The 22,366-nt window shown below is 39.4% G+C and overlaps 1 protein-coding gene across 16 annotated transcripts in view; it reads left to right on the top strand.

The window, feature by feature from the left end:
* The window catches only part of PLEKHA5 (pleckstrin homology domain containing A5), a 277,256-nt gene that overhangs the window by 176,687 nt on the left and 78,203 nt on the right, over nucleotides 1–22,366 (top strand). For 8 of the 16 annotated variants that reach the window (XM_066354968.1, XM_066354950.1, XM_066354932.1 and 5 more), the window contains exons 7-11: nucleotides 272–344; nucleotides 8,534–8,634; nucleotides 12,619–12,734; nucleotides 13,031–13,048; nucleotides 16,471–16,935. In XM_066354968.1, the coding sequence (XP_066211065.1) occupies nucleotides 272–344; nucleotides 8,534–8,634; nucleotides 12,619–12,734; nucleotides 13,031–13,048; nucleotides 16,471–16,935 (773 nt within the window). The remainder of the gene's footprint in view (nucleotides 1–271; nucleotides 345–8,533; nucleotides 8,635–12,618; nucleotides 12,735–13,030; nucleotides 13,049–16,470; nucleotides 16,936–22,366) is intronic. The other 8 variants (XM_066354959.1, XM_066354940.1, XM_066355026.1 and 5 more) reach the window with 1 other exon arrangement.

Raw genomic sequence — 22,366 nt, 5'->3', positions numbered from 1 at the left:
AAAAACATGAAACCAAATCAGATTGCTCAACAGTGTCCCCTTTACATGACAGTATTACTCTGCAGAGACCAGTATGTTTTAGAATATCTTAATATGATGCAAGTCCCTAGAAAACGGCCACCAAAGTTTGATTGGCTTTATAGTTAAGTTTCTGTGTAGCATATATTAAACACACCTGGTTTTTATAATTTAATTTAAATAAATGCAACAGAAATAAGTTTTAATTTTCTAAAATGAAAAATCAGTTCTTTAATGTGCTGATTTAATGCAGGACAGTACTGGCATGAAGCTGTGGAAGAAACGCTGGTTCGTGCTCTCTGACCTTTGTCTCTTTTATTATAGAGGTAAGTTTGCCATAAACTATCTTAATGTGTTATTTTATAATTGCAATAGAACATGTGTATACACACACACACACACACTGCACAAAAATTAAGGGGATATTTCAAAATGAATATGAAGTAATAAAATATCCACTAATTTTTATTAGCAGAATATATAAAATATATATAATGTATAGGATAGTTTTCTGTTTTACTTTTCTTTTTAAGAGAGAGACAGAGATAGTAATGGAGAGATGAGAAGCATAAACTCATAGCTGTGGCACTTCAGTTGTTCATTGATTGCTTCTCATACATGCCTTGTTGGCAGAGGAGGGGTTGGGGGGCTTCAGCCAAGCCTGTGACCCCTTGCTTAAGCCAGTGACCAAGGGGTCATGTTAATGATCCCACACTCAAGCTGGTGACCCCACGTTCAAGCCAGATGTGTCCACGTTCAAGCCAGCAACCTTGGGGCTTCAAATCTGGGTCCTCTGTGTCCCAGGTCAACACTCTATCCACTGCGCCACCACCAGTCAGGCTAGAATCAGTTCCTGAGGTGTTTTGTTTGTTTGTTTGTTGTTTTTCTTAAGTGAGTGGAAGGGAGATACAGAGACAGACTACCTCATGCGCCCCAAACGCAGTCCACCCAGCAACCCCTGTTGGGGCTGATACTCTATCCCTCTGGGGCCATTTCTAGCATCTGAGGTGGAGGCTCAATGGAGTCATCCTCAGCTCCCCAGCCAGCATGCTCATATTCATCAAACTGTGGCTACAGGAAGTGGGGAGAGGGGGAGGGATAGGGGTGGAGAAGCAGATGGTCACCTCTCCTGTGTGCCCTGATTGGGAATCGAGCCCAGGACATCCACACGCCAGGTCAACGCTACCAACCAAGCCAACCAGCCAGGGCCAGGATAGTTTTCTTAAAGAAAAACATTACAATTCTTATTGTTATTTTATCAAGAAAACCTTTTCTTCATTGACATTCTAATGCTGAGTAATTGAGGTAGGACAGAAGACTATATACTGCAGTTCTTCAAACAGATCAGTATGAGTTTGGCCCAGTTCCTATAATCTGATTATGCTGATCTGACTTGTTTTGTGTAGAGAACATGTTCATCTTCACTCTGTCATGTTACCCTTGAATACAAGCCTAATAGATAAAAAATAGTTTGATGAGATTTTTTTTACATGTCAGCTTTATCAGATCTCAACTGTTGGTTCCCCAAACACCCAATTCTCCCCAGTAAAAGGTTTTAGAATATCAAAGACTACTATGATTATTGGCAAATTTTTAAAAAATTACAAAGAAATGTGTTATGATGCCCTACACCCCCTCTCCTGTTTTAAACAAAATGACGAGTTCCTGTAATATGGCAAAAGTTATAGAAAGGCTATTAGTGTTGGTGGAGAGGAAAAAAAGGTATTAACTTAAGTATGGAGTAGCAATCTTGATTTATTCTATATGAATAACATAAACTCTTTATATATATATACACACACACAATATATTCCAGTTAATAAGTTATCAATACAACTTTTAAGACAAAGTCTCTGCATGTGCTCTGTGGATCTGTTAAGGTACTACAGAGTTGGCGCCTAACAATGAAAGGTGTACATAGGCTGTGTCCTGCCTAGACATCGGCTTCAGCTGTAATACAAAACATCATGAATTTGGACAATCACTTCTTCTCTACTTTAAAGTCTAGTTGGAAACAGTCACTAAAGAATTAGATTGTTGCCTGGCCTGTGGTGGCACAGTGGATGGAGCGTCGACCTATAATGCTGAGGTCACCAGTTCAAAACCCTGGCCCCTTGCCCCATCAAGAAACATACAACAAACAACAAGGCAAGCGATGAACAACTAAAGTGAAGCAGCTAAACTTCTTGCTGTCTCCACCCCCTCTTTGAAAAATCAATAAATAAAATCTTAAAAAACAATAAAAAGTATGACAAAGTTCTGTAGTCATCTATCAAAGCAATAACAATGCATATTAACCTTCAGATTTTGAAATTGCCAGACTTATAGTCATCTCCCCTACCCCTTCCCACTGCAAACTGTGGTTAAGAAGTAAGTACTCCTGAGTCAGAATTAACCAAACCTATAACATTTTATTTCCTCATAGAGATGTTAGGCTGCAATTGTAGGATTATATTCAGTTAAGTGCCGTGCATAATCTACAATTTTCCTTAAAGGTTTTTTATTCTTTCGTAAAAATCAGTTTAACTCAGGCATTATTTCTAAGCTTATAATTTGTACTTTCTTCTCTTTTTCAGTATATTTATAGACTGCTTGAAGCTTTAAATGAGAACAAAAAAATGTGTGCTACTACTTCTTGTGTAAAATCATCTTAATGTAATTTGCAACAACAAAAAAAACACTAATTTCCTTGTAATCTGCTATTATTGTGTATGAAAGATGTGTTCATCATCAGTTTTATTAAAATAGAAAAACCTTTCAACTAATTTGAGAAAAGTAAAGTTCAGGAGCTACGCTGAGTGTGCAGTTCCATCTTATTGTTAGCCATATGCATTTTACATGCAATGCATTTATTAATTTTAGTACAGTTTCCCAGACAGGAGGAATGAGAGAGAGAGAAGAAAAGAAAGGAAAGAATATAGAAAGGAAAGCAATACCATTTAACTCACTTTTGTTCTTCAGACGGTTGGATAAACCGTTTTACTATTTTATTAATAGGAAGTGTCAGATTTTACAGAAAACCTATGAGATTTTAGTGAGATGATTATAATAGGTTGCTTTTTTTTTTGAGTGCTTACTATATGCTGAGCACATAACTAGATGATCTGTTTCACCTCTTCCTCACAGCCATCTGAGAAGGTGGGAAATCTGATGTCCATTCACACAAAAGGAAACTAAGGGTCAGCAAGGTCAATTTGGTTGCCTGAGGTCCCACAGCTAGCAAGTGTCAGAACCAGAATTTGCACCCAGACACTTCCTTAACCACAAGCCCCACCCAGATCTCTTCTCCTGTATGCTGAGTACATTGGCCTCGCTCATTTTTCTGTGCCTCACAAAGCATCTAGTATACTAACACAACAGAATGTGCTGTCATAATTTGTTGACAGACCAGTTCATGTTTTACAGATAGGGAAAATAAGACAGAGAATAAGTGATTTGCTATTTTTTTCAGTAGGTTGGTAACCCATACCAGGTGGAAGCCCAAGTTCCCACTGTTGTTTGCATTATAGTGGGTAGATCGTGAGCCCACAGTAATAAATCTCTTAGACTGCTCTATCCTGTAGTCAGTCTATTGACAAAACTTACCATGGAGCTTAATTCATTCACCAAATATTTATTGAGCAGGACTTGCTTCATTTTGGGTGCTGTCAAAACAGCAGTGAGAGAAAGGTGTCATGGAGCTTACATGCTAGATAGGTCAGAGAGAAAATAAATAAACTCAGATAAGTAGACAAGACCATGATAGCAGCTTTTAGGAAAGTGCAGTCATATTATGAAAGATGAGCCTGGGGGAAGTTCTCCCTGGACTGGTACTCTGAGCAGATAGCGTAAGTAGCAAGGTCTGAATGACAAGGAGAAGCTCAGGTGCGCACAGTATTCCGGGAGGTGGGGGGAGCAATCATGCAAAGGCTCTAAGGTAAGAAAGTGTTCGGGATGTGGAAGGAGCGGAAAGACTCCGGTGTACTGAGGAGGGGCTGGCCATAGGGAAGGAGGTGAGTAGGAGAAATGGAGATGGCACCTCTGTAGGACTCTGTTGGAGTTTGATTCTACCATAAAGGCCGTAAGGAAACAATTGGGTGTTTTTAAGCATAAGAGTGATTCAAGCTGCTACTAGAGAATGGATTATAAAGGTGAAGGAAGGAAGGAAGCAGAGACTGTTAGGAGTTACTGTGCAGAAACAATGATGGCCTAGATGGTCACACATCTTATTAGGAAGTAGGATGGAAAAATTAACACTGTAAACCTCTCTCCTTAAGGAACTCAGAGATTAGCTGAAGGAGTGTGAGAAAGAATGTTGTAGTGTTCAGTTATGTTGAATGAGTCTTAACCGGACCTGTACAAGCAAGTGATTAGGAGAGAACGATGATCTAAATGAGAGAGTGAACATGGCATATTTGTAATATTACACATAAGGCTTATATTGCTGGAATAAAGCTTATTTTTGATGACCTAGCAGAGAGTAAAGGCTAAAAAGTAGATCAAGGCAGGCCTTGGTGGGTTGGCTCAATGATAGAGTTGGCCCAGTATGTGGAAGTCCCGGGTTCAATTCCATCAGGACACACAGGAGAAGCGCCCATCTGCTTCTCCACCCCTACCCCTCTCACTTTTCTCTCTGTCTCTCTCGCTTCTCCTCTCCTGCAGCCATGGTTCGATTAGAGTGAGTTGGCCCTGGGCACTGAGGATGGCTCCATGGCCTCTGGCGCTAAAAAATGGCTCCAGTCGCAACAGAGTAAGGGCCCCAGATGGGCAGAGCACTGCCCCCTAGTGGGCTTGCCAGGTGAATCCTGGTCAGGGCACATGCAGGAGTAAAAGTAGATCAAGGCATAAAAGGCATTTGTTTGCCTGACCAGGCAGTGGCGCAGTGGCTAGAGCATCAGACTGGGATGCGGAGGACCCAGGTTTGAGACCCGGAGGTCACCAGCTTGAACGCGGGCTCATCTGGTTTGAGCAAGGCTCACCAGCTTGGACTCAAGGTCACTGGCTCCAGCAAGGGGTTCCTCAGTCTGATGAAGGCCCGGGGTCAAGGCACATATGAGGAAGCAATCAATGAACAACTAAGGTGTTGCAATGAAAAACTAATGATTGATGCTTCTCATCTTTCTCCGTTCCTGTCTGTCTGTCCCTATCTATCCTCTCTCTGAGATAGACTCTCTCTCTGTCTCTGTAAAAAAAAAAAAAAGGCATTTGTTTGCCATCCTAATGAGTTTAAACTCCCTCTTAATGAGTATAAACTCTGCTTGAATGCAAGAAAAATAACAGGATCCGGTGTACATTTTAGGACAATTGGCCCTAGCACTTAAACTAGAAGCCAAGAGACCAGTTAACAGAGGGTTGAAGTATTCTAGGTAAGGAATGATGATTAGCCATAATATTTCAGGCAGTGTGTTTATATGGTACAGTATTCCTTGTCTTGTTCTCAAATATCTTTAAAGCTAAAGTCGAAATGGGTTATCGAAAATGTCACTTGAGCCTGACCTGTGGTGGCGCAGTGGGATAAAGCGTCGACCTGGAACACTTGAGGTTGCCGGTTCGAAACCTTGGGCTTGCCTGGTCAAGGCACATATGGGAGTTGATGCTTCCAGCTCCTCCCCCCTTCTCTCTCTCTCTCTCTCTCTCACTCCTCTCTCTCTAAAAATCAATAAATAAATAAAAATCTTTAAAAAAAAAAAAGAAAGAAAAGAAAATGTCACTTGAATCCAGTAATGTAATGAGGTTCAATGGCTCCTGTCTCAGGTTGTGTCCCCCAGAAAGCAGGGTGTATATGGGGACTAATGTGCCAGAGACTTCCTGGGGAGTGTTCTTGGGGTCACTCCCTGTGGCAGAGGAGGGAAGAAGATGGGGCAAAGGGAAAAGTTGCGCTGCTCTGCAGCCTAAAATGGCTCAGCCGAGCCCCACAGAGCGAGCGTTCATTCATTCTGTAAATGTTGTCACTAGCAGCCCTTTGCTTGGCAGGATATGTATGGTGCCCTTTGGGTGACAGAAAGTAAGGCAGTTATTTAGGACAGGCTTGACAGAAAACCAAACAGAAGAAGGCCCTGATAGGAACATTTGAAGAATGTAGTGAGGTGCTCTTTGTATCATTATTTAACAGAAGATGAAGGTTTTATATACAGTGTCTTAATTTTATATAATAATGCCAGTACGTATTAAACACTCGAGGGCAGAGTGCATTATTGAGTTCTTTATGTCTGTTGACTGATTTGACCTTTACAACAATTCTTTGAGGTAAGTCCATGTTTTCAGAATTTGATGGTTGATGAAACTGAGCTCTACAGCATCAATGACTAGCCTGAGATCCCCCAGTGCCTCCGTGTTCGGCTGGGAAGCAGCCCTGACACCACACTGAAGCCGCCCCGCACTGTGCTGCACCGGCATATTTTCAAGCCACTTAGAAAAATCAATTTTTCCGTCATGCGACAAAACAAAAATGTGTTATTTGATGATTTATTTCCCAAAGATGACTTCATGAGCTGTTTCTGATTATATGCTTTATGTGAACATAAAACTGGATTTAAAATTAAAATGTGACTCATTCTTTTAAGTTGTCATACTCACTACAATTGATGACTGCTTTGTATCTTTTATTTATCTATTTTTTTACTTTTTAGACTAAATCTGCACTTTTGTTCATTCTTTCTCGTATTTGTGAGCTGCACCTGAGTGAGCACAGTATAGAAAATGCAAAATTTTGTTCCATTGTTATCAGAAAAGCTGTAGCTTTTTTTGGGGGGCAGCTTATCATATATTCTAGAAATGAGGACAAAAATTCCTTAAGTTCATGATAATAAGGAAACATGGCAATGAAAATAAAAATATATATATTTTATGATTTTTCTCATTGATGATCTCATGAGCCTAAAGTATAGCTTTATCAACTTGTCTTATGGGTCTCTAATAATGAACTATATAGTCAAGTTTTACACATCTCTTTCCCTAAGCACAAAGTTAAAAATGTGAACCTATACTAATGCCAAGATTAATGTTTTATCATTTTTCTAAGTTTATTTTATGTGCTTGCCTTGTAGGCCTATAATTACCATAACTTTATTGTATATCAGAATGATTGGTTAAAGCAAATCTTCAAAGTGATATGTTCTAAAAAGCATAGGATTTTTATAGTATAGTTTAAAATATATATTTTGCATGCATATTCATTTATTCAAAAAATATTGAGCATCTACTCAGAATTTACATTCTAGTGGGGAGAGAAAGATGATAAATAAATAACTGAAATATGTAGAGTGTCAGAGGTGTTAAGGGTGGGGGTGGTTAAGTTCTAGAACAAAGAGAGGGCTCTGGGATGGCCATGGATAGAAGCACTTTAAGTAGGTAACGGAAGGCCTATTGGTGAGTCAGTCTTGGAGCCAAGACTGAAGGAAGTGAATAGGTAAGCCATACATTTGTCTGGACTCACAGTTATTGTGCACTTAAATTCTTATAGAAATGTGGGTAGCTTAATTTTGTCAAGTTCTGTGTCGTTACTTATATACTAATATATTTTCACAAAATCACATGTCAAGGCTTTGTTAAAATTTAGTACATATGCCCAACAAACGTATGGTATTTTATGTCTAATTGGCATTTTTCTGCCGTGTGGGACCAATTTTGATTTGCTTAGGATAGGGATGCTTGTTGAAAGTAAAGAAGAATACACTATATTTCCCCATGTATAAGACGCTCCCATGTATAAGATGCGCCTTAATTTTGGTGCCTGAAATTTGAAGAAGAAAAAAAAGGTATTACCTGAAGTTATTGAACTCGTTTTATTCATCATAAAATTGATACAACTCCTCATCACTGTCAAAACTCCCATCCATTAGCCTGTCCTCATCTTTGTCTGATGATGAATCACTGTCTTCAACAGTGAGGGCAAAAACAAGCGCAAAAAAGCGATAAATGCGAGTAAAAAACTACACCCACTGTATAGGCACACCCAGTTTTTAGACCCCAAATTTTTCAGGAAAAGGTGCGTCTTATGCATGGAGAAGTATGCTACTTCTGCTATTTTATATTTTCTCATAACACTTTACAAAGAACTAATCTAAACATTACACAAGCGTGACTGTTGGTAGTAACGTGGCTAGGGTATCAACCTGGTATGCTGAGGTCCCAGGTTCAAAAACCTGGAGTTCACCAGCTTGAGTACAGGCTCATCTGGCTTGAGCACAGGATCTTCAATATGATCCCAAAGTTGCTGGCTTGAGCCCAGAGGTTGCTGGTTTGATCAATGGGTCACTGTACTGGCTCAGCTTGAGCCCCCCCTCCACCGCCACCACCCCATCAAGGTACTTACAAGAAGCAATCAGTGAATAAGTCAAGTGATGTAACTACGAGTTGGTGCTTCTCTTCTTCCCTTCCTGTCTCAGTCTCTTTCTCTCAGCAGGGAAAAAAATACACAAATACAGTTCATTTATGTATTAAAACCTTTTGATTTGGTCAAAATAAATTTAAAAAAATTTATTCTGCATCATGAGAACATTTAACATTCTAAGTCAGATGTTCAATTGCTTCTTAGATGAGAAAGAAGAGGGCATCCTGGGAAGCATCCTCTTGCCCAGTTTTCAGATAGCTATGCTCACCTCCGAGGATCACATTAATCGCAAATACGCTTTTAAGGTAAGAAAATAAGCATATTTTCTAATTTTGTATCTTGCATTGATTAAAAAATAGTGACCCATAGATTACACAAAAAGATATTTCAGTTACAGTCATATTTATATTTAAAATATGTTAATAATCTTATGGTTGAAGAGGAGAATGTCTCTTTAGTTAGGAAGCACATGCTCAAATATTTAGGGGCCAAGTGTCCTTATTTCTGTACTTTCAGTGGCTCTAAATAAAGCAAGTATGAATGCTAATAATTGGTAAATATAACTATGCATCCTGGATCATATTACTAATTTTTAAAGGTTATTGTATGAATATATATGTACATGTATGATCTTATAGAATAATTACAAATATTTTGGGGTCTAAGTACATCATGAACATCAGTTACTTTTGAGAGAATATTGAAGTTGAATTTATCATTAAACTGAGCAGACCAGAGTACCCCTGCCCCCCTGACAGTTCCCGCCGTCTCTGTGATATGCTGGTTTGTGGAACACCTTCAAGTAAGAGTCCACTTCAATTCTAAGTTGGCTGTTTTTGTTTTCAAAAACCATGCTGATTCTTGGCTTTATGATATGGCTGGAATAAATTTCAGCGGTTGCCTACTTTTTAAGTCAATTTTAAATTAACTCTGAAGGGTTTAATGTAAAATTTTTATTTAAAGAGAAAGAGGGGATATAAGGATAACATGCTGTTATTTAACAATGAAAAAATGTTTATACCATAAAAAATTGATTAAATTTTTAATCCACATCTAATTTTTAATTCACAACCGCTTTTGTTGTTCCTGTTACAGTTTACTTTTACTTTTATTTTGTATTGGTCTCTGGTGTACAGCTTACACAGCTGAGTGGCTGACAGTCACACACTACAGAGAGCTCCCCCTGGGGCTCCAGCACCCAGCTCTCACCACCCTACAGCAGTTGCAACACGATTGACTATATTCCCTGTGCTTTACTATCCATCCCTGGGACTGTTTGTAACTTTGCATTTACCTTGGGACTAGCTGATTTACAATTTTTTTTAATTAATGTTACATTGCTATGGAGAAAAAAGCACAGGAAAGGTATCAAGTGGGAGGGATGAACAGTGGGCTCAAACAGAAGGTAAAGTCTGAGCGGAGACCTCTGAGTCAAAGGGGAATAGCTTCATATTGCAATAAATTTCATTAGCAATGTTACTGGAAAAACAAATATTTTAGTAACAAAGTTTTATAGTGACAACTTAAAATCCTAACTTTATACAACATACATATAGATCTATGTCAGCGGTTCTCAACCTGTAGGTCGCGACCCACAGGTTGAGAACTGCTGATCTATGTGATACTAACACTTATTTGGTTATGAGTTTAAAATTTTTTGTTAGCTCTTTAATTTGGCAAAGGTTTATTGAATTTGTACTACTCAGGACATTTTGTTGGGTTCTCAGGCTCTTGAAAAAAATACTAAATTATTAAAATAGCAATAAAAGTGACTGTTAGTTGTATTTTCTCTGTAGTTATATGACTTAATTTGAAGTGTATTTTTATCTGTAACAAAGAGTAATTTCTGTTTCAAATTCTCTCTTCTGCAATGTTGCTTCCTCTGAATTAATGAGCCACTCTTACCACTAAATCTGTTGACATTGATGCTACTGCTTATCACCATGGTAAGTAGAAACTTCATAGACAGTTGTTGAACACAGTTGTGGGATATAAAGCTAGATAAGGAACTTTGCCATCATCTAGTAAATATTTTCATTTGATGAGTAACAAGCATGAGTGTGATTTGTTAGTGTTTGAATCATGGCAACAACTGGATCTTCTTAAAACTAGCCAGTGTTCCTTCCATTGATCAAAATATGGGCAGTGGCTTAATTCGTATCTCTAAAACCCCACTCAGACATCCAGTAACATTTTGTGGTGGTTTTAATTATTTTAGCAACAGGTAGCATTGTGATTGTTTTTTTTTTTAGTTATTTCTATAGCTTGCTTTGTATCTTTTACATAGTCAAGTGAGATTTATTGGTTATGTAGTTATTTTGATCACTGTTTATTGAATTTATTTATATTCTGATTCTTTCGGAAAAAAAGATTTTTGAAGAAGCTAATATGACACAGTCAATAAAACAAACAGTAAGCTATTAAAGTAAAATCTGTGGCTTAATATTTATTCCTCTCGTCTTTTTATATTTAACAGACTAATTGCACACTTAGTACGCTTCCCTTTACTTCATTCTGTGCTGGAGTAGCCTTTGTTTTCCTTTGTCGTCCAGTGTCTAGTAGCAAACTGTCATAAGCATTTTCAAATGGCAATTAAGAATGCACTTTGGTTAGCCCTGGCCGGTTGGCTCAGTGGTAGAGCGTCGGCCTGGCGTGCAGAAGTCCCAGGTTCAATTCCCGGCCAGGGCACACAGGAGAAGCGCCCATCTGCTTCTCCACCCCTCCCCCTCTCCTTCCTCTCTGTCTTTCTCTTCCCCTCCCGCAGCCAGGGCTCCATTGGAGCAGGGTTGGCCTGGGCGCTGAGGATGGCTCTGTGGCCTCTGCCTTAGGCACTGGAATGGCTCTGGTTGCAGCAGAGCGAAGCCCCAGATGGGCAGAGCATTGCCCCCTGGTGGGCGTGCCGGGTGGATCCCGGTCGGGTGCATGCGGAAGTCTGTCTGACTGCCTCCCTATTTCCAACTTCAGAAAAGTACGAAAAATTAAAATTAAAAAAAAAAAAAAAAGGCCTGACCTGTGGTGGCTCAGTGGATAAAGCATCGACCTGGAAATGCTGAGGTCGCCGGTTAGAAACCCTGGGCTTGCCTGGTCAAGGCACATATGGGAGTTGATGCTTCCAGCTCCTCCCCCCCTTCTCTCTCTCTGTCTCTCCCTCTCCTCTCTAAAGTGAATAAATAAAAAATTAAAAAAAAAAAAAAAAGAATGCACTTTGGCCTGACCAGGCAGTGGCGCAGTGGATACAGTGTCGGACTGGGATGCCGAGGACCCAGGTTCAAGACCCTGAGGTTGCCAGCTTGAGCGCGGGCTCATCTGGTTTGAGCAAAGCTCACCAGCTTGGACCCAAGGTCGCTGGCTCGAGCAAGGGGTTACTTGGTCTGCTGAAGGCCCGTGGTCAAGGCACATATGGGAGAGCAATCAATGAACAACTAAGGTGTCACAATGCGCAATGAAAAACTAATGATTGATGCTTCTCATCAATTCATTCCTGTCTGTCTGTCTCAGTCTATCCCTCTCTCTGACTCTCTGTCTCTGTAAAAAAAACAAAACACAAAACCCAGTGCTGCCCATCTCTGGTCAGCGTGCAGGTTAAGCTGAGTGCTCTGTGCTCACAACTTGGGTAGCTTCTCGTCAGCACCTTTTCATTTTGTTTTCCTGTTTCTCTGAAATAGAGGCAGATGGAACCACTATAAAGGGGAAAAAACTGCCATTTACATAGGTCTTCCTCCTCACACCCAAAATATTTATATTCCAACTCCAAAACTTGAGAATAAAAGTTAAAGGGAAATATCATTTTGGATTATTTATACATCTTTTGTGTTTGGATATAGGTGTCTATAAGGATTAGACAAATGCTTTAATAGTAGCACCTTTTGAGGAGTAAAGGAATGACTAACGGGGGAAATATTGTGATGTACACTTTGGTTACTTTTGTTGGTGGTTGCTCTGGGATTCTCTTGCATAAAGTGCTATAAATTATAGTAACTGGAAATCATTAGAGATCTATACATAGAACAGGCGTGACCAAGTGCTTTGTTGCTTACCTTTCCTTCCCATTCACTTCTCTTAAAATTTTTAATTTTAAAATAAAAATCATAAAGTTAGGAGGAAATTAAGATTTAGATATGCTTCAAGATTAAATATTTTCCTTGAGTCATTTATTTCTGTATCTGTAGATGAGACAAGTCTGCTCTTCTGAAATGTCATGATAGTGACCTGTGCCCGGAGCCACTTCGCTTTCTTTCTTTTACAGATCTCATATTCCCATATCAAGTGATCGTGTCCTTTTCAATCAGGCAGCCCATCCAAACATGCGGACCTATTATTTCTGCACTGATACAGGGAAGGAGATGGAGTTGTGGATGAAAGCCATGCTAGATGCTGCACTGGTACAAACAGAACCTGTGAAAAGGTAAAAGGCTTGTAGGGAAAATCATGGTGATTCCACTTCCATGTTATTCCATGCCTTGTAAGTATGTCGTCATCATAGTCCATCTCAGTTGAGTAGTCATGCCGTGTAATCATTTCTTTCTAAGAAAGCAAGGATTAATTCATATTCTACTATCTGAAATTAATACACTTGTAGTTGGTTTGAGATCCCACCTGCATTTTTATTCCACCTTTCCTCTTGATTCATTTTCACCTATCAGTTCACTGAGGTGAATCCAGAATTCTAACATTCAAACTGAATGTTCTTTCTTCTTACAGAATTACCTTTAATTTTCGGTAAGTACATTTTTAATTGTTATCTTAAAACTACACAAGATAGTGTTTCTTAAGGTCCTAAATATTAGAAGATATTTTATATTTATGAAGTTAATGACTTCATTGCATTTTTTAAAATTACATTGTACGTTTGTGAAGTTCAATATATTGGAATAAAATTTTGTGATAAGTTTTGTTTTCTTCAACATTTCCTGGTTAGTTTGAATTGTTTTATGTTGATTGCCTCCAGCAAATAGTTCTTCAGGCATTTAGATTATTTCTAAATATATCTACTTTTTGATAAGTTCTACCATCTTTCCTTTGAAACTTCAGTGCTTCGATTCTTTGACAAGATAAATATGTACTGTTAAAATTGATCTGGGTGATTCCCCCTGCTGAAAATGGATCACTTAAATATTATCTATATTAAGAAGAATTAGAGGAAATCTCTTTCTAAAACTATCTAAAAATCAGCTGAATAATGTGCTTTAAAATATTTTTTATATTCCTATAATTTGAAGAAAGATGTATGGTAAAGTTAAATGATTTTTTCCAGTCAATGATAATTGAGCAAGTCATAAGGAAGATAACTTAACTTGCAATTTTGATGAGTTTTTTTTCTTTTTAGGAAGAAAGGGGATTGTTACAATGTAAATCTTTACTCTTCTGCTTAGTGTGCAGATCAAGTCTTATAACATTGGTTAAAAGACTTAAGTTGGTACTATATATTTGTTTTTTAAAATGTCAAATCTAGCCTGACCTGTGGTGGCGCAGTGGATAAAGCGTCGACCTGGAAATGCTGAGATCGCTGGTTCAAAACCCTGGGCTTGCCTGGTCAAGGCACATATGGGAGTTGATGCTTCCAGCTCCTCCCCCCTTCTCTCTCTGTCTCTCCCTCTCCTCTCTAAAGATGAATAAATTAAAAAAAAATTTATTAAAAAAAAATGTCAAATCTAAAACTTAATCAAAGGAATTCCAGTTGTTAAAATGATCTGAATGGACATACAATGAGGTGGTTAGCACTGATTGCTAGAAAAATTTATATAGGTAAAAAGAATTAATTGAGAATCTTTAAAAATTTTTAACTTTAAAGTAGAAGTATTAGGGAATTATTTAGAATATTGGCATTAATGTAATATTTAAAATATTTGGTTTCCCAATAATTCCAGTATTATTTGTTATACTTCTCTTAGAAGTTTATCTTTTCTAGTACTTTTTACTCTAACACTAATAATTATTAAAAATTTGGAGTGATAAAGATAATAATTTCCATGGAATAATTTCCATCTCCTGGCCTATTATTTTCATTTTCTACATTTCCGTGCATTTTCTGCAGTAACTTAAATGTCACTTTTTAAAATTAGATCACAAGTTTTACATTATTTATGTTATCCTAGCATACATTTTTTGGTTTGACCTCTGACAACCTATTAGTTGAGTATGTGCCCTTAACAATTTTTAGCCAGTTGTGTTGATGTAATTTGCTTGGGTAGCCAGGAGTTATCGAATACCACCCGTGTGCCCAGACTGGTGTCAGTCACTGCTATCTTGTAGAAATTATTTTTTATCTTCTTCTAGCTATTACATTTTTATTCTGCCTAGTTAATATTGCATGTCACCTAAGAGATAAAATTCAGATTTTAACTAGATAGTGTATTCTAAGTTCATAAACTATTTATCCTGCGAACTACAATAACATAGTCCCTTAGTATGCAGATCGTGGGTGGCATAAAACAATCTAAGCATAATGTACATTATCTGAATAATTTCCATCTCCTGGCCTATTATTTTCATTTTCTACATTTCCGTGCATTTTCTGCAGTAACTTAAATGTCACTTAAAATTAGATCACAAGTTTTACATTATTTATGTTATCCTAGCATACATTTTTGAATCAGTTTTGTTCGACTTAGAGAAAAGTCAGCATATGACTTTTAATTATTCATTAAATGATAAATTTTTGGAAAAAATGAAGAGAAAAAAGGCAATGTGGTTCTAGTTTAAAAAGAAACTTTAGACTAGACGTAGCTAAGGTTTAAAAAATCTTTTTAGATATTTTATATTCAGTGTTAAAAATCTTCTCCTCCCTAGAGTTAGGGTTTAGGGTTTAAGGTTAGGAAAATTAAAAAAAAAAAATCTTCTCCTCCCTCCCCCTTCAAATTTAGCCAGGATGAGTGTGCCTCTGTGTAAGTCTTCTCTAATTGTTTGTTTGTTTGTTTTTTACTATTATTGTTCAAGGGTAAGAGCTTATCTGAGTAAACTTTCTCAATATCTAATACTGCTTCCAATCTAGATGCTATAAGTTTTATCTAATCTAAATATGTGACAGTCCATAACGATACTCTGAAAACAATAGCCTATTTCATTTTTTCCATACTGATCATATTCCAGACTATCTAGCTATAGCTGAATGTTACCGATTATTTTCTGTACACCACTAACTGGCAGCTGTGACAGACATAGGACTCAATAGGAGCATTTTTATGTATTGAGAAGTGGCCAGTCCCTGTGAGGCTTCCCAGTGTGGCTCAATCTTGGCAATTTCATGCAGAGTCAGGCGATCAGCTTGGTGTTGCTAGAGCCTGGAAGTGATTGGTCTTAGGGCAGCTGGTTCTCACTGGAAAGACCTAGACGTAGCAGCTGGAATGGTGAGCAGTAAAACTGTCCAGTGGTCCAGACACACTGGTAAGCAGCATTCTTCTGGTGAGAGTCAGACATGGGATGCCAGATTCTAACCCAGAATTACTTGATAAGATGGAGTGATGATGGTAATAATGTCAGTGGCGGCCACAGATTTACTTCTCTGGCCCTCATAGCATCCTGTAACCTAAAATTATCCCCATTACCAAAAGAAAGATTTGAGGCATGGTGGATTTCTACACCTTACCCAAAAGACAGACAGAGACAGATCTAATAAGAGGTAGATCTGGAAGAGGGTCATGTGCAGTCTGGCCCCAAAAGCAAGGAGCCGAAACTCAGGTCCTCTTGAGTATAAATACAGAGTTGGTTAGTCATGTGGTTCCAATCTTTGAAAGCACCAGACTATAATTTCCTAGTGTAGTCATTTCCACAAGCCAGATTCATGTTTATCTCAATGAGTTATGGAAGTCGTTTTGCTTATTTCAAATGACTAGGTGCTGCGGTCCTTTAAGTGTGGTTTTTGTGGTTTCTCTGCAAAAGGGCAGTCTTATTTGCTGTATTTCCAGATGTCCAGTGGTGGGGACATTCAGCATTTTACTTTTCCCCTCCAGTGCTTTATACACTGTATGTTTTGTTTCATACCACAACGTGGGGGATTCGTGCAGGCTTGTCCTGTGACCCTTTCCTTTTTGTTTTCCCTCATTTAAAAGAAAGGTAATTTTACATTTTTTCTAAATTGAATCCCAGGAATAATATGTCTATTATTTCATCTGATTTACTATGATTTTCTTCTCTGATTTCAGAGTGGATAAGATTACATCTGAAAATGCACCAGCTAAGGAGATCAATAATTTTCCCAACCATAGAGTGCTGATTAAACCAGAGGCCCAAAATAACCAAAAAAACAAGGAACTAAGCAAAAATGAAGAAAAAAAGGCTTTAGAAGCTGAAAAATATGGATTTCAGAAGGATGGTCAAGATAGACCTTTAACAAAAATTAATAGTGTGAAATTGAATTCTCTGCCATCTGAATATGATGGGTCAGCATGCCCGGCTCAGACTGGACACTACAGGCCAGTCAATGAGAATAGTTCAGAGAACAAAGCAGTCAATGTGAGCCTGGCAGAGCTCAGAGGTGGACATCACCCACATGCAGGGCCCTTGCACACAGAGGCTGATCGAGTCCTACAGAGGACCAATTCCATGCAACAGCTGGAACAGTGGATTAAACTCCAGAAAGGGAGGGGTCATGAAGAAGAAGCCAGAGGGTAAGTGTCTTATTACAAGGTTATGAACTGAGGTTTCTTTTAAGCTGTGTTGGTGGAAATTGGTTTCTGAGATGCCAATTAAAAGTGTTAGTTTAAATTGTGGTTCGGGTATTATCATTTCATTGCTCTTATCTTTTTTATAGTAATCAAATATAAGTGTTTTTTCTCTGTCTCCCATTGTTCTCACCCACATTTACTTACTAATAATTGCAAGTTATTCTCCCTTGGCCAAGCACAGGGGAAGGCTTAGGTGGTGGGTAGAGATCATGTTTGCTTGGGATGAGGAAGGGAGCAAGAATTATCCTTTCTTTTCCCCCTCCCCCAGCCCGTCTCTGGTTTGACTGTCTTTACTTTTAGTAACTGCCGCCCCTTGATGCAATGTGAAGATCTCCTGAGACAAGTAGCAGAGACAGCGGAGCCTTATGCTCTCTAGTTCTCCATCTCCTTCCCTGATTTAACTCAATACATATGACTAAGTATTATTCTATTTATTCATCTAAGCGTTTATTTATCCATGCACACACTAGTTCTTTCATTTATTTATTGTTCAGTACTGTGTGCTAATCATGGGGCCAGAAAGTAAAATAACAATAAGGTACAGTCCAGATCCCTCACAGAGGCTCTTACCTAGGAGAGGAGAAAGTTAAATAAGCAGGTGCAGTGTATTGTGACAGGTACAATGGAGGAAGAAGAGGCTGTGCTAAGAACTAGTTTTGGGGACCACCAGCACAATCTCAGAGTTCACGGAAACCTTTCTGGAGGAAGAGAATCCAGTCGACAAATAAAAGATGATATGCTTATGGACTTTTAGATATGCAGAACTCCAGATTAGAGAGAGAACAGGGCAAGGAAGTCAGAGACACTGTAGGGCTTAGGTCCAGCTGTGATGCTGGATGAGAAACAAGGCTGGAGAGATGGGCTGGAATAGATAGTCAGCTTTGTGTTTCAGAAAGATCATTTTGGCGAGCCTGACCTATGGTGGCACAGTGGATAAAGCGTCGACCTAGGAACACTGAGGTTGCCTTTTCAAAACCCTGGGCTTGCCTGGTCAAGGCACATATGGAAATTGATGCTTCCTGCTCCTCCCCCCTTCTCTCTCTCTCTCGCCTCTCTCTAAAAACAAATACATAAAAAATATACAGTGTGTCCATAAAGTCATGGTGCACTTTTGACCAGTCACAGGAAAGCAACAAAAGACGATAGAAATGTGAAATCTGCACCAAATAAAAGGAAAACCCTCCCAGTTTCTGTAGGATGATGTGGCAGCATGTGCGCATGCGCAGATGATGACGTAACACCATTATACAGCGGAGCAGCCCACGGCCATGCCAGTCAAGATGTGGATGGTACAGAGGAAAGTTCAGTGTGTGCTGTGGCTCGCTAAATTCAAATCCGTGACCAAAGTGCAACATGAATATCGGAGCGTTTATAACGAAGCGCCACCACATAGGAATAACATTACTCGGTGGGATAAGCAGTGAAGGAAACCGGCAGTTTGGTGGAGAAACCCCGTTCTGGTAGGCCATCAGTCAGTGACGAGTCTGTAGAAGCTATACCGGATAGCTACCTAAGGAGCCCTAAAATATCTGTGCATGAGCCCACATCGAACTGCACTGAATAGGTATGAAACTGGGAGAGTTTTCCTTTTATTTGATGCAGATTTCACATTTCTATAGTCTTTTGTTGCTTTCCTGTGACCGGTCAAAAGTGCACCATGACTTTATGGACACACTGTATATAAGAATAAAGGAAAAAAAGAAAGATCATTTTGGCTGTAGAATCTGGAGAATAAATTGGAAGAAGTTCACAAGCTATTGGAATAAGTGAAATGAGGAGAGGAAGGGGATGTATTAGAAGTATAATTGACAAGTCTAATTGAGTGCCACATGTACTTGATTGCAACAAACTAATCTCACTCAAGTCTAGTCACTGGGCAAAATCAAGGGAGATGCCCTGCTCTTGGGCCTGGTCATCAAGCATTGTCTGGTGCCATTTACTGTGTAGAAAAGATTTGAGAAGGGAGATGGTAATGAATGATTGGACTGGTTAAATTTGAGTTGAAGGTAGTCTCTGTCTTAAATAATCTTGCCGCATCTTCATTATTTCAAAAGTACTAAGGCTGACTTATGGTGATGCAGTGGATAGGGCGTTGACCTGGAACGCTGAGGTCACCGGTTCAAATGCTGGGCTTGCCCGGTCAAGGCACATACAAGAAGCAATTACAAGTGATACTTCCCACTCCTTTCCCCGCCCCCTGCCTTTCTCCCTCTGTCTCTCCTCTCTCAAAATCAATAAATAATAAAATCTTTATAAAAGAAAGTACTGAAAGATAAAGATGAGAGTAGATAAATTCATTGAGCAAGAGGCTGGATAAAATAAAAATTCTAAGGGAAAACCTGAAAGAACATTTATATAATATTTAAGGGGGGAAAAGGAATAGGGGGGCGGTCTGCAAAGGAGATAAAAGTGAAGGCTAGAGGAAATGGAGGAAAAGCAGGTGCCTGCGGGATGAGGAAGTGTTCTGTCATTAGTTGGGAATGTGCTGATGCACAATTTAAAAAGTGCTCTAATGTACTAGTGTAGGGATATAAAAAATAACTGACGACTTGCTGTAACTCATACCTCTCAGTAATGGAAAACCAGAAAACAACGGCATTAGCCATCAACGTTTTGATTACATGAAGATGAACTTGGTCTTGTCACAGTGTATCTCCTGAGGTATAGGGAAGTCCGACCAACTTGCATGGTTGTCATGCCGACGCCCGCAGTGGTGGGCACTGGCTCCCTCAGCAGCACAGCTCAGAATCCTGGGCACGCTGCGTGGCCTTCTGTTATTTCCATCGGGGCTGCAGGATGTCCTCCCACAAAGTGTTGTTCACTGCCCCGTTCTTCTCCACCCCCGGTGCTCACTTTCTTTTTTTAATTTATTTATTGATTTTAGCCGGAGGTGGGGGGAGAGAAATTGATCTGTCCCTGTATGTGCCCTGACCGGGGATCAAACCGTCAACCTCTGTACTTCAGGATGATGCTCTAACCAACGGAGCTATCCAGCCAAGCCCCAGTACTCACTTTCTCATTTTCCCAAGGGAGAACTGTGAGAAATATTTGCTATTCCAAAAGTAAAATTTGATTAGACACAAGGGAAGCCAGAGGTAGCTTTGGGGAGAAAAAGAAAGAAGAAAAGGATGTTTGGAAGTACCTAGTAACGAAGTAATCATTTTCAGGGAAATGATAATAGAAACCCCAGCCAGAAGGTCTGCAGAGTCTGTGTACCCAGCAAGTTAAATTTCACTTTTTAAAATATTTTTTAGGCCCTGGCCGGTTGGCTCAGCGGTAGAGCGTCGGCCTAGCGTGCGGAGGACCCGGGTTCGATTCCCGGCCAGGGCACACAGGAGAAGCGCCCATTTGCTTCTCCACCCCTCTGCCGCGCTTTCCTCTCTGTCTCTCTCTTCCCCTCCCGCAGCCAAGGCTCCATTGGAGCAAAGATGGCCCGGGCGCTGGGGATGGCTCTGTGGCCTCTGCCTCAGGCGCTAGAGTGGCTCTGGTCGCAATATGGCGACACCCAGGATGGGCAGAGCATCGCCCCCTGGTGGGCAGAGCGTCGCCCCTGGTGGGCGTGCCGGGTGGATCCCGGTCGGGCGCATGCGGGAGTCTGTCTGACTGTCTCTCCCCGTTTCCAGCTTCAGAAAAAGGAAAAAAAAAAAAAAATAAAAAAAAATAAAATATTTTTTATTTATTCATTTTAGAGAGAGAGAGAGAGAGAGATAGACAGTCAGAAAGGAGGAGCAGGAAGCATCAACTCCCATATGTGCCTTGACCAGGCAAGCCCAGGGTTTCCAACTGGCGACCTCAGTGTTTCCAGGTCGACACTCTATCCACTGCGCCACCACAGGTCAGGCTAAATTTCACTTTGTAGTAGAATCACTTCTACAAGTAAAATCATACTTTCTTATGATTGTCAGTGTGTAGTTAAAAGCGCTCAACAAATATCTAGTTTTAAAATTGTTTACTGTCAAGATTCGTTTCCAAGCATTTTTTACGTTCTTTGACGGGTATAATTAACATACATAAAGGCCTTTGTGACCTATTTTTTTTTTTTTAAGACTGACCTGCAGCGTTAGACAGCTGGTCTTAGTTTATTTAGAGCTAAGGTTTTCTCTGTATTGCTTTTCCCAACTTTGGGTTCACTGGCTGGTGTCCCATTTGGATCATTGAGATATATCATCTATATTATTAATATAAACTTTACACTGAAAAAGAGAGTTGTGATGTTTTATAATGAAATAATTTTTATTGGTGGAAAGAAGCCTAATGGCAGTTCATAATGTAATTTGTAGAACTTCATGAAAGGCTTGGTTTTATTGTTGAAGTCTGGTAGTAGAAAGAAAATATATAATATTAGAAAATAGTAGGTCCCTGAATCTGTGAACAGAGCTTTAAAGTTTCTTTGTGAGTGGCGGGCACTGTTCAGACGCATGGTGCCTTAAGCCATTGTTCCGTGTGCAGAATCACAGGGTCTGGGTTTTCATGGGGTTTGACAGGCAGCGCTGGTGAATGGAGCGCTGAACCTGATGGAAGGCACTTACAGTGTTTGTTCCTTAAGCTTTCACTTAAAAGTAAATCACATTTTTCCCTAATTTGAATTTCTTTGGGGAAGACCACTGAAGGAGACTGTCGGTTTTGAAAAACAGGTCTCAAAATGCTAGCAAGTATGTGGGATAAACCTAGTTGATAAATGACTTAGGTTTTTTTTTTCATTCCCCCAGAGTGGTCCCAAAGATGGCAGAAGAGTCTTTCACACTTTGTCGTCATTAATTAGTCAAGCTTAGTAGAAAAACAGCCTGTGTTGCTCATATGGTGGGTTTACAGTTCAGGTTCAATATACATCTCTACCGCAGGGCGCAGCTCACATACCATGAATGCTTCAGAGCACTGAAAAGGTGTTCGGTGTGACTATATTTTCTTTTCTTTTTTTAAAAATTTTTTTTTAATTTATTCATTTTAGAGAGGAGAGAGAGTTAGAATGAGAGAGAGAGAGAGAGAGAGAGAAAGGGGAGAGGAGCAGAAAGCATCAACTCCCGTATATGCCTTGACCAGGCAAGCCCAAGGTTTTGAACCGGTGGCCTCAGTGTTCCAGGTCAACATTTTATCCACTGCGCCACCACAGGTCAGGCGTGATTATATTTTCTGAACTGGAATTTGAACATTAGTTTGTAGGCAGTTTTCATAGTGTGTTTTGGATTGGCAATGTATGCCCCTTCCTTATATAGTTATAAATGATCTTCCACATATTTTCAGACTTGATATAAAGTTAACATTTATATTTTCAGTCTGTGCTTCTGTGATATAGTTTAGTGTCCAATCCAGTGCCTTTTGTATATCAAGGTCACGATAGTATTTCTTAAATTTATGAATGATCAAATAAACCAAG

The sequence above is a fragment of the Saccopteryx leptura genome, chromosome 1 (assembly GCF_036850995.1).
Source record: "Saccopteryx leptura isolate mSacLep1 chromosome 1, mSacLep1_pri_phased_curated, whole genome shotgun sequence".
Classification (NCBI taxonomy): Eukaryota; Metazoa; Chordata; class Mammalia; order Chiroptera; family Emballonuridae; genus Saccopteryx; species Saccopteryx leptura.
This window is presented reverse-complemented; position numbering and strand designations above follow the sequence as displayed.